The sequence below is a fragment of the Lampetra fluviatilis genome, unplaced genomic scaffold (assembly GCF_964198595.1).
Source record: "Lampetra fluviatilis unplaced genomic scaffold, kcLamFluv1.1 SCAFFOLD_392, whole genome shotgun sequence".
NCBI classification, from domain to species: domain Eukaryota; kingdom Metazoa; phylum Chordata; class Hyperoartia; order Petromyzontiformes; family Petromyzontidae; genus Lampetra; species Lampetra fluviatilis.
This window is the reverse complement of record NW_027621538.1, coordinates 77,501-91,099: the sequence shown is the minus strand read 5'-3', so window position 1 is coordinate 91,099 and position 13,599 is coordinate 77,501. Positions and strand designations below refer to the sequence as shown.

The window sequence follows — 13,599 nt, the reverse complement described above, 5'->3', positions numbered from 1 at the left end:
TGATGGTGATGGTGGTGATGGTGGTGATGGTGATGGTGGTGATGGTGATGGTGGTGATGGTGGTGATGGTGATGGTGGTGATGGTGATGGTGGTGATGGTGGTGGTGGTGATGATGGTGATGGTGGTGATGGTGGTGATGGTGGTGGTGGTGATGGTGGTGATGGTGATGATGGTGATGGTGGTGATGGTGGTGATGGTGGTGATGGTGGTGGTGGTGATGGTGGTGATGGTGATGATGGTGATGGTGGTGATGGTGGTGATGGTGGTGGTGGTGATGGTGGTGATGGTGACGACCCCCAGGAACAGGTTTGCAGATTTGCTGAGCATTTCTGTGCGGTCCTGGGGGAGGGAAAATCTCTCAGCCAGGAAAACATCATGGCACAAAGTGGGGATAACCCTGCTGAGGCTGCGGTGCCTCAAATATTGGAAGAGGTCACCCCCTGTGAGTGGCTGGCTGAGGTACCGGCTGTTGAGGAAGTACTGAGGGCGATCCGGAGTCTGAGACCAGGGAAGGCACCGGGCAGAGATGATCTCCCAGGCGAAATGCTGAGGGAGGGTGGCGTTTGTGCACAGACTGCCCTATATGACATCATAACAACAGTCTGGACCACTGGACGGGTTCCGCAGGACTGGAAGGATGCTCTGGTGGTCCCCCTCTTTAAGAAGGGGGACCGCACAGACTGTAACAACTACAGGGGCATCTCACTCCTCAGTGTGCCGGGTAAGGTCCTGGCAAGGATTATTCAACATCGCCTTGCTAGGCATGCTGAGGAGAGGCTTGCGGAGCCCCAATGTGGTTTCAGGAAAGGGCGGTCCTGCACAGATGCCATATTTTCTGTCCGTCTGCTACAGCAGAGGTGTAGGGAATTCCAAAAAGACCTACATCTCTGCTTTATTGACCTGGTCAAGGCCTATGATACCATCAGTAGGACTGGGCTCTGGGTTGTTCTTCGTGCTTTCGGAGTCCCTGACCCTCTGCTCACGATCATTAAGGACCTTCATGATGGTGAGCGGGCCCGGGTAAAACTACGTGGCCGGGAGTCGGAGCCTTTCCCTGTACACCTTGGGGTGCGACAGGGATGTCCTCTGGCTCCCACATTATTTAACATCTATTTCGACTGCGTAGTTCGTGAAGCCTTCAATAGCTGTACCGGGGGAATTACCATTTGGTACAGATATAATGGGAGGCTGATCGACGCCCGGGTGCGATCAAGGGATGGCTCCCTATTGGTCAACCACGTTATGTATGCCGATGATTTGGTAATAGCTGCTCATTCAGAAGAGGAGTTGGAGACGCTGCTGCTGAGGCTGGAGTGTGCCACTAAGAGGTGGGGCCTTACCATCAGCCCCACCAAAACTAAGCACCTGCCTGGGTATTTTGTACCATCGGGCACTCCGCCCCCACAACTCCCAATCGGTGATGGGGCAGTTGTGGAGAGAGTAGAGAGTTTCCCATACCTGGGCAGTGTGCTCATGACCAGCTCCAGTTTATCAGCAGAGGTCTCACTCCGAATCAGTCGAGCGGCAATATCTTTTCATCGGTTGCGTAACGCTGTGTGGAAGCTACCTGGTCTGTCGCTCCGCACGAAGCTTCAGGTCTTCTCGGCCACGGTCATTCCCTCCCTTCTCTACGCTTGCGAAACGTGGACCCCCCTAGTGGAGCATCTTCGCCGGTTGGAAACATTTAGGCTGGCCTGCCTACGATCCATCCTGGGTTTGACCAGGCTGGATTGTGTGAGGAGCTCACAAGTCCTTGAAAGATCTGGGCAAAGTCCCATCAGTGAGCTCCTCCGGCAGGCAAGGCTGCGTTGGCTGGGTCATGTAGCCCGCATGCCCAGCCACCGCATGCCTAAACAGCTTTTGTTCGGCCGGATCGAGGGGGCTAAACGGGCGCGGCACGGGCTAGAGAAGAGATGGAGTGATGTGGTACAGGAGGACGTGGAGCTGAGTGGACTTGCCGATGCCTGGTACCAGCGGTGTCAAGATCGGCCTCAGTGGAGGAGGCTCGTGAAGGACGCTACTGGGCAGTTGGAGGCAGTCGCCCTCCAACAACAACGGAGGGCGGAGGAGCGACGCTCACAACAACGAGCGGAGCGCCGGGTGGCTAAAGCACAGCAAGTTGGCACAGTAGGGGGCACAGGTGGTGCATCAGCCAGTCATCTCGGTCATCTCGGTCAGTCGACCCGTGGCACCTGGGTCTGCCCCGTGACCTCCTGCCAGCGGGCGTTCGACACTTCACGTGGCCTCAAGGTGCACATGGCCTGGCACAAGCGTCGTGGTGACGTCACCGCCACTTAGTGGCGAATGGCGGTTGTTGTTGTTGTTGTTGTCTCTCACTGTGTGCAGGGCACGCCGGAGTTGGCGATGTTCTCTGAGCCCAGCTTCCTGTCGCAGTTCAGCAAATACCTCCTGCACACATTCATCAAGTCGGTGCGTGGGGGGGCAGTGAGAGGGGCTGTGTGTGGGGGTGTGTGAGTGGGTGGGTGAGTGTGAGTGGGTGGGTGAGTGTGATAGTGTGAGTGGGTGTGTGGGTGTGAGAGTGTGAGTGGGTGAGTGGGTGAGAGAGTGTGAGAGTGAGCGGGTGAGTGGGTGTGAGAGTGTGAGTGTGACAGGGTGTGTGGGTGTGAGAGTGTGAGTGTGACAGGGTGAGTGGGTGTGAGAGTGTGAGTGTGACAGGGTGAGTGGGTGTGAGAGTGTGAGTGTGACAGGGTGAGTGGGTGTGAGAGTGTGAGTGTGACAGGGTGAGTGGGTGTGAGAGTGTGAGTGTGACAGGGTGAGTGGGTGTGAGAGTGTGAGTGTGACAGGGTGTGTGGGTGTGAGAGTGAGTGGGTGAGTGGTGAGTGGGTGAGTGTGAGAGTGAGTGGGTGGGTGAGTGGGTGGGTGGGTGAGACGGGGTGTGAGTCAGTGGGCGAGAGAGTGAGTGAGTGGGTGCGTGTGGGGGCAGTGAGAGGGACTGTGAGTGGGTGGGTGAGAGTGAGTGGGTGGTGGGTGGGTGGTTGAGTGGGTGGGTGGGTGGTTGAGTGGGTGGGTGGGTGGTTGAGTGGGTGTGAGAGTGTGAGAGTGAGCGGGTGAGTGGGTGTGAGAGTGTGAGTGTGACAGGGTGAGTGGGTGTGAGGGTGTGAGTGTGACAGGGTGTGAGAGTGAGTGGTGAGTGGGTGGGTGAGTGGGTGGGTGGGTGAGACGGGGTGTGAGTCAGTGGGCGAGAGAGTGAGTGAGTGGGTGCGTGTGGGGGCAGTGAGAGGGACTGTGAGTGGGTGGGTGAGAGTGAGTGGGTGGTGGGTGGGTGGTTGAGTGGGTGGGTGGGTGGTTGAGTGGGTGTGTGGGTGGGTGGTGTGTGGGTGGGTGGTGTGTGGGTGGTTGAGTGGGTGGGTGGGTAAGTGGTGGGTGGGTGGGTAAGTGGTGGGTGGGTGGTTGAGTGGGTGGGTGGGTGAGTGGTGGGTAAGTGGTGGGTGGGTTGTCGTGTCGCGGTGGTGGTGCTTGATGGTTGTTGTTGTTGTTGATGGTGGTGGTTGTTGTGTAGACGCGGAACAGGAAGTGCCAGCGGCTGCCCCTGGTGGTGGCGGCTCCCACAATGCACGGCGACTTCACGCTGATCACCGGCTGCCCCCCCCATGGGGACGGCAGCGACAAGAAGAAGTACAGTCACTCACCAATCAATCACTCACCAATCAATCACTCACCAATCAATCACTCACCAATCAATCACTCACCAATCAATCACTCACCAATCAATCACTCACCAGTCACTCACCAATCAATCACTCACCAATCAATCACTCACCAATCAATCACTCACCAATCACTCACCAATCAATCACTCACCAATCAATCACTCACCAATCACTCACCAATCAATCACTCACCAATCACTCTCCAGTCACTCTCCAATCACTCTCCAGTCACTCTCCAGTCACTCTCCAGTCACTCACCAATCACTCACCAATCAATCACTCACCAATCACTCTCCAGTCACTCACCAGTCACTCTCCAATCACTCTCCAATCACTCTCCAGTCACTCTCCAGTCACTCTCCAGTCACTCACCAATCACTCACCAATCAATCACTCACCAATCACTCTCCAGTCACTCTCCAGTCACTCTCCAGTCACTCTCCAGTCACTCTCCAGTCACTCACCAATCACTCACCAATCAATCACTCACCAATCACTCTCCAGTCACTCTCCAGTCACTCTCCAGTCACTCTCCAGTCACTCTCCAGTCACTCTCCAGTCACTCACCAATCACTCTCCAGTCACTCTCCAATCACTCTCCAGTCACTCTCCAGTCACTCTCCAGTCACTCTCCAGTCACTCTCCAGTCACTCTCCAGTCACTCTCCAGTCACTCTCCAATCACTCTCCAGTCACTCACCAGTCACTCTCCAGTCACTCTCCAGTCACTCACCAGTCACTCTCCAGTCACTCTCCAGTCACTCTCCAGTCACTCTCCAGTCACTCTCCAGTCACTCTCCAGTCACTCTCCAATCACTCTCCAGTCACTCTCCAATCACTCTCCAGTCACTCTCCAATCACTCTCCAGTCACTCTCCAATCACTCACCAATCACTCTCCAGTCACTCTCCAGTCACTCTCCAGTCACTCTCCAGTCACTCTCCAGTCACTCTCCAATCACTCTCCAGTCACTCTCCAGTCACTCTCCAGTCACTCTCCAGTCACTCTCCAATCACTCTCCAGTCACTCTCCAGTCACTCTCCAGTCACTCTCCAGTCACTCTCCAATCACTCTCCAATCACTCTCCAGTCACTCTCCAGTCACTCTCCAGTCACTCTCCAATCACTCTCCAGTCACTCTCCAGTCACTCTCCAGTCACTCTCCAGTCACTCTCCAGTCACTCTCCAGTCACTCTCCAGTCACTCTCCAGTCACTCACCAGTCACTCTCCAGTCACTCTCCAGTCACTCTCCAGTCACTCTCCAGTCACTCTCCAGTCACTCTCCAGTCACTCACCAATCACTCTCCAGTCACTCTCCAGTCACTCTCCAGTCACTCACCAGTCACTCTCCAGTCACTCTCCAGTCACTCTCCAGTCACTCTCCAATCACTCTCCAGTCACTCTCCAATCACTCTCCAGTCACTCTCCAGTCACTCTCCAGTCACTCTCCAGTCACTCTCCAGTCACTCTCCAGTCACTCACCAGTCACTCTCCAGTCACTCACCAGTCACTCTCCAGTCACTCTCCAGTCACTCTCCAATCACTCTCCAATCACTCTCCAATCACTCTCCAGTCACTCTCCAGTCACTCTCCAGTCACTCTCCAGTCACTCTCCAGTCACTCTCCAGTCACTCTCCAGTCACTCTCCAGTCACTCTCCAGTCACTCACCAGTCACTCTCCAGTCACTCACCAATCACTCTCCAGTCACTCTCCAGTCACTCTCCAGTCACTCTCCAGTCACTCTCCAGTCACTCTCCAGTCACTCTCCAGTCACTCTCCAATCACTCTCCAGTCACTCTCCAATCACTCTCCAGTCACTCTCCAGTCACTCTCCAGTCACTCTCCAGTCACTCTCCAATCACTCTCCAGTCACTCTCCAATCACTCTCCAGTCACTCTCCAGTCACTCTCCAATCACTCTCCAGTCACTCTCCAGTCACTCTCCAATCACTCTCCAGTCACTCTCCAGTCACTCTCCAGTCACTCTCCAGTCACTCTCCAATCACTCTCCAGTCACTCTCCAATCACTCACCAATCACTCTCCAGTCACTCTCCAGTCACTCTCCAGTCACTCTCCAGTCACTCTCCAGTCACTCTCCAGTCACTCTCCAGTCACTCTCCAATCACTCTCCAGTCACTCTCCAATCACTCTCCAGTCACTCTCCAGTCACTCTCCAGTCACTCTCCAGTCACTCTCCAGTCACTCTCCAGTCACTCTCCAGTCACTCTCCAGTCACTCTCCAATCACTCTCCAGTCACTCTCCAGTCACTCTCCAGTCACTCTCCAGTCACTCTCCAATCACTCTCCAGTCACTCTCCAATCACTCACCAATCACTCTCCAGTCACTCTCCAATCACTCTCCAGTCACTCTCCAGTCACTCTCCAGTCACTCTCCAGTCACTCTCCAGTCACTCTCCAGTCACTCTCCAGTCACTCTCCAATCACTCTCCAGTCACTCTCCAGTCACTCTCCAGTCACTCTCCAGTCACTCTCCAATCACTCTCCAGTCACTCTCCAATCACTCACCAATCACTCTCCAGTCACTCTCCAGTCACTCTCCAGTCACTCTCCAGTCACTCTCCAGTCACTCTCCAGTCACTCTCCAGTCACTCTCCAGTCACTCTCCAGTCACTCTCCAATCACTCTCCAGTCACTCTCCAGTCACTCTCCAGTCACTCTCCAATCACTCTCCAATCACTCTCCAGTCACTCTCCAATCACTCTCCAGTCACTCTCCAGTCACTCTCCAGTCACTCTCCAATCACTCTCCAGTCACTCTCCAGTCACTCTCCAGTCACTCACCAATCACACTCCAGTCACTCTCCAGTCACTCTCCAGTCACTCTCCAGTCACTCTCCAGTCACTCTCCAATCACTCACCACTCATGTTGATTATGGTAACGATGGTTACCGTGGTAACGATGTTGATGATGGTAACGATGTTGATGATGGTAACGATGGTGACCGTGGAAACGATGTTGATGATGGTAACGATGGTGACCGTGGAAACGATGTTGATGATGGTAACGATGGTTACCGTGGTAACGATGTTGATGATGGTAACGATGGTGATGATGGTAACGATGGTGACCGTGGTAACGATGTTGATGATGGTAACGATGGTTACCGTGGTAACGATGTTGATAATGGTAACGATGGTAACCGTGGTTACGTTGCCGTTGCAGTTTCTTTGGCCGGGCGTTTGAGAAATCTGCGGAGAGCTCAGGATCCAGAACCACTCAGAGATACCTCACCCAGTCAGGTGACTCACTCACTCAGTCACCCAGTCAGGTGACTCACTCACTCAGTCACCCAGTCAGGTGACTCACTCACTCAGTCACCCAGTCAGGTGACTCACTCACTCAGTCACCCAGTCAGGTGACTCACTCACTCAGTCACCCAGTCAGGTGACTCACTCAGTCACCCAGTCAGGTGACTCACTCACTCAGTCACCCAGTCAGTCACTCACCCAGTCACCCAGTCAGGTGACTCACTCACTCAGTCACCCAGTCAGTCACTCACCCAGTCACCCACACACACTCACCTACACACTCACTCACCTACACACTCACCCACTCACTCACTCACTCACCACTCACTCACCCACTCACTCACTCACTCACCTACCTACACACTCAGTCACTCACTCAGTCACCCTCACACTCACTCACCTACACACTCACTCACTCATACACTCACCTACACACTCACTCACTCATACACTCACCTACACACTCACTCACTCATACACTCACCTACACACTCACTCACTCACTCATACACTCACCTACACACTCACTCACTCATACACTCACCTACACACTCACTCACTCATACACTCACCTACACACTCAGACACTCACTCACCTACACACTCACTCACTCATACACTCACCTACACACTCACTCACTCACCTACACACTCACCTACACACTCACCACACTCACCACCCTCACCACCCTCACCACACTCACCACACTCACCACACTCACCACCCTCACCACACTCACCACACTCACCACCCTCACCACACTCACCACACTCACCACCCTCACCACCCTCACCTCACGCACCACTCACTCACCACTCACTCACCCACTCACTCACCACACTCACCACCCTCACCACACTCACCACACTCACCACACTCACCACCCTCACCCACACACTCACCACACTCACCACACTCACCACCCTCACCACACTTACCACACTCACCACCCTCACCACACTCACCACACACACCACTCACTCACCACACTCACACACTCACCACCCTCACCACACTCACCACCCTCACCAGCCTCACCACACTCACCACACTCACCCACTCACCACACTCACCACACTCTCCACCCTCCCCACACGCACCACTCACTCACCACTCACACACTCACCACACTCACCACCCTCACCACACTCACCACACTCACCACACTCACCACATACTCACCACACTCACCACACACTCACCACACCCTCACCACACACTCACCACCCTCACCACACTCACCCACTCACCACACTCACCACACCACACTCACCACCCTCACCTCACTCACCACACTCACCACACTCACCACACTCACCACACGCACCACACGCACCACACGCACCACACGCACCACTCACTCACCACTCACTCACCCACTCACCCACTCAATCACCACCCTCACCACACTCACCACCCTCACCACCCTCATCACACTCACCACACTCACCACCCTCACCACACTCACCACCCTCACCACACTCACCACCCTCACCACACTCACCACCCTCACCACACTCACCACCCTCACCACCCTCACCACACTCACCACACTCACCACCCTCACCACACTCACCACCCTCACCACCCTCACCACACGCACCACTCACTCACCCACTCACTCACCACACTCACCACACTCACCACACTCACCACACACTCACCACCCTCACCCCACACACTCACCACACTCACCACACACTCACCACACACTCACCACCCTCACCCCACACACTCACCACACTCACCACCCTCACCACACTCACCACCCTCACCACCCTCACCACACGCACCACTCACTCACCACTCACTCACCCACTCACTCACCACACTCACCACACTCACCACACTCACCACACACACTCACCACACTCACCACACTCACCACACTCACCACACACTCACCACACACTCACCACCCTCACCCCACACACTCACCACACTCACCACACTCACCACACACTCACCACACACTCACCACCCTCACCCCACACACTCACCACCCTCACCCCACACACTCACCACACTCACCACCCTCACCACACTCACCACCCTCACCACCCTCACCACACGCACCACTCACTCACCCACTCACTCACCACACTCACCACACTCACCACACTCACCACACTCACCACACACTCACCACACACTCACCACACACTCACCACCCTCACCCCACACACTCACCACACTCACCACACTCACCACACACTCACCACACACTCACCACACACTCACCACCCTCACCCCACACACTCACCACACTTACCACACTCACCACCCTCACCACACTCACCACCCTCACCACACTCACCACCCTCACCACCCTCACCACACGCACCACTCACTCACCACTCACTCACCCACTCACTCACCACACTCACCACACTCACCACACACTCACCACACACTCACCACCCTCACCACACTCACCACCCTCACCACACGCACCACTCACTCACCCACTCACTCACCCACTCACTCACCACACTCACCACACTCACCACACTCACCACACTCACCACACACTCACCACACACTCACCACCCTCACCCCACACACTCACCACACTCACCACACTCACCACACTCACCACCCTCACCCCACACACTCACCACACTTACCACACTCACCACACTCACCACACTCACCACCCTCACCACACGCACCACTCACTCACCACTCACTCACCACTCACCACACTCACCACACTCACCATACTCACCACACACTCACCACACACTCACCACCCTCACCCCACACACTCACCACACTCACCACACTCACACCACACACTCACCACACACTCACCACACTCACCACACACTCACCACACTCACCACACACTCACCACACACTCACCACCCTCACCCCACACACTCACCACACTCACCACACTCACCACACTCACCACACTCACCACCCTCACCACACTCACCACCCTCACCACACTCACCACCCTCACCACCCTCACCACACGCACCACTCACTCACCACTCACTCACCCACTCACTCACCACACTCACCACACTCACCACACTCACCACACACTCACCACACACTCACCACCCTCACCACCCTCACCACACGCACCACTCACTCACCACTCACTCACCCACTCACTCACCACACTCACTCACCACACTCACCACCCTCACCACACTCACCACACTCACCACACTCACCACACTCACCACACACTCACCACACACTCACCACCCTCACCCCACACACTCACCACACTTACCACACTCACCACCCTCACCACACTCACCACACTCACCACCCTCACCACCCTCACCACACTCACCACCCTCACCACTCACTCACCACTCACTCACCACTCACTCACCCACTCACTCACCACACTCACCACACTCACCACTCACTCACCACTCACTCACCACACTCACCACACTCACCACACACTCACCACACTCACCCCACACACTCACCACACTCACACCACACACTCACCACACACTCACCACACTCACCACACACTCACCACACTCACCACACACTCACCACACACTCACCACCCTCACCCCACACACTCACCACACTCACCACCCTCACCACACTCACCACCCTCACCACACGCACCACTCACTCACCCACTCACTCACCCACTCACTCACCACACTCACCACACTCACCACACTCACCACACACTCACCACACACTCACCACCCTCACCCCACACACTCACCACACTCACCACACTCACCACACTCACCACACTCACCACACACTCACCACACACTCACCACCCTCACCCCACACACTCACCACACTTACCACACTCACCACCCTCACCACACTCACCACCCTCACCACCCTCACCACACGCACCACTCACTCACCCACTCACTCACCACACTCACCACACTCACCATACTCACCACACACTCACCACACACTCACCACCCTCACCCCACACACTCACCACACTCACCACACTCACCACACTCACCACACACTCACCACACACTCACCACACTCACCACACACTCACCACACTCACCACACACTCACCACACACTCACCACACACTCACCACCCTCACCCCACACACTCACCACACTCACCACACTCACCACACACTCACCACACACTCACCACACACTCACCACCCTCACCCCACACACTCACCACACTTACCACACTCACCACCCTCACCACACTCACCACCCTCACCACACTCACCACCCTCACCACACTCACCACACTCACCACCCTCACCACCCTCACCACACGCACCACTCACTCACCCACTCACTCACCACACTCACCACACTCACCACACTCACCACACACTCACCACACACTCACCACCCTCACCACACTCACCACCCTCACCACACGCACCACTCACTCACCCACTCACTCACCCACTCACTCACCACACTCACCACACTCACCACACTCACCACACTCACCACACTCACCACACACTCACCACACACTCACCACCCTCACCCCACACACTCACCACACTCACCACACTCACCACACTCACCACACACTCACCACACACTCACCACCCTCACCCCACACACTCACCACACTTACCACACTCACCACACTCACCACACTCACCACCCTCACCACACGCACCACTCACTCACCACTCACTCACCACTCACCACACTCACCACACTCACCACACTCACCATACTCACCACACACTCACCACACACTCACCACCCTCACCCCACACACTCACCACACTCACCACACTCACCACACTCACCACACACTCACCACACACTCACCACACTCACCACACACTCACCACACTCACCACACACTCACCACACACTCACCACCCTCACCCCACACACTCACCACACTCACCACACTCACCACACTCACCACACTCACCACCCTCACCACACTCACCACCCTCACCACACTCACCACCCTCACCACCCTCACCACACGCACCACTCACTCACCACTCACTCACCCACTCACTCACCACACTCACCACACTCACCACACACTCACCACACACTCACCACCCTCACCCCACACACTCACCACACTCACCACACTCACCACACACTCACCACACACTCACCACCCTCACCCCACACACTCACCACACTTACCACACTCACCACCCTCACCACACTCACCACCCTCACCACACTCACCACCCTCACCACCCTCACCACACGCACCACTCACTCACCACTCACTCACCCACTCACTCACCACACTCACCACACTCACCACACTCACCACACACTCACCACACACTCACCACCCTCACCACCCTCACCACACGCACCACTCACTCACCACTCACTCACCCACTCACCCACTCACTCACCACACTCACTCACCACACTCACCACACTCACCACACTCACCACACTCACCACACACTCACCACACACTCACCACCCTCACCCCACACACTCACCACACTTACCACACTCACCACCCTCACCACACTCACCACCCTCACCACCCTCACCACACTCACCACCCTCACCACTCACTCACCACTCACTCACCACTCACTCACCCACTCACTCACCACACTCACCACACTCACCACTCACTCACCACTCACTCACCACACTCACCACACTCACCACACACTCACCACACTCACCCCACACACTCACCACACTCACACCACACACTCACCACACACTCACCACACTCACCACACACTCACCACACTCACCACACACTCACCACACACTCACCACCCTCACCCCACACACTCACCACACTCACCACCCTCACCACACTCACCACCCTCACCACACGCACCACTCACTCACCCACTCACTCACCCACTCACTCACCACACTCACCACACTCACCACACTCACCACACACTCACCACACACTCACCACCCTCACCCCACACACTCACCACACTCACCACACTCACCACACTCACCACACTCACCACACACTCACCACACACTCACCACCCTCACCCCACACACTCACCACACTACCACACTCACCACCCTCACCACACTCACCACCCTCACCACCCTCACCACACGCACCACTCACTCACCCACTCACTCACCACACTCACCACACTCACCATACTCACCACACACTCACCACACACTCACCACCCTCACCCCACACACTCACCACACTCACCACACTCACCACACTCACCACACACTCACCACACACTCACCACACTCACCACACACTCACCACACTCACCACACACTCACCACACACTCACCACACACTCACCACCCTCACCCCACACACTCACCACACTCACCACACTCACCACCCTCACCACACTCACCACCCTCACCACACTCACCACCCTCACCACCCTCGCCACACGCACCACTAACTCACCACTCACTCACCCACTCACTCACCACACTCACCACACTCACCACACTCACCACACACTCACCACACACTCACCACCCTCACCCCACACACTCACCACACTCACCACACTCACCACACACTCACCACACACTCACCACCCTCACCCCACACACTCACCACACTCACCACCCTCACCACACTCACCACCCTCACCACACTCACCACCCTCACCACCCTCACCACACGCACCACTCACTCACCACTCACTCACCCACTCACTCACCACACTCACCACACTCACCACACACTCACCACA

At 56.0% G+C, this 13,599-nt stretch overlaps 1 protein-coding gene across 1 annotated transcript in view; it reads left to right on the top strand.

Annotated features, from left to right (window-relative positions):
* Positions 1–2,320: 2,320 nt before the first annotated feature.
* The window catches only part of LOC144955380 (cell division control protein 45 homolog), a 12,864-nt gene continuing 1,585 nt past the window's right edge, over positions 2,321–13,599 (top strand). The window contains exons 1-3 of the mRNA XM_078885619.1: positions 2,321–2,431; positions 3,522–3,637; positions 6,855–6,931. Of these exons, the coding sequence (XP_078741745.1) occupies positions 2,366–2,431; positions 3,522–3,637; positions 6,855–6,931 (259 nt within the window). The 5' untranslated portion in view covers positions 2,321–2,365. The remainder of the gene's footprint in view (positions 2,432–3,521; positions 3,638–6,854; positions 6,932–13,599) is intronic.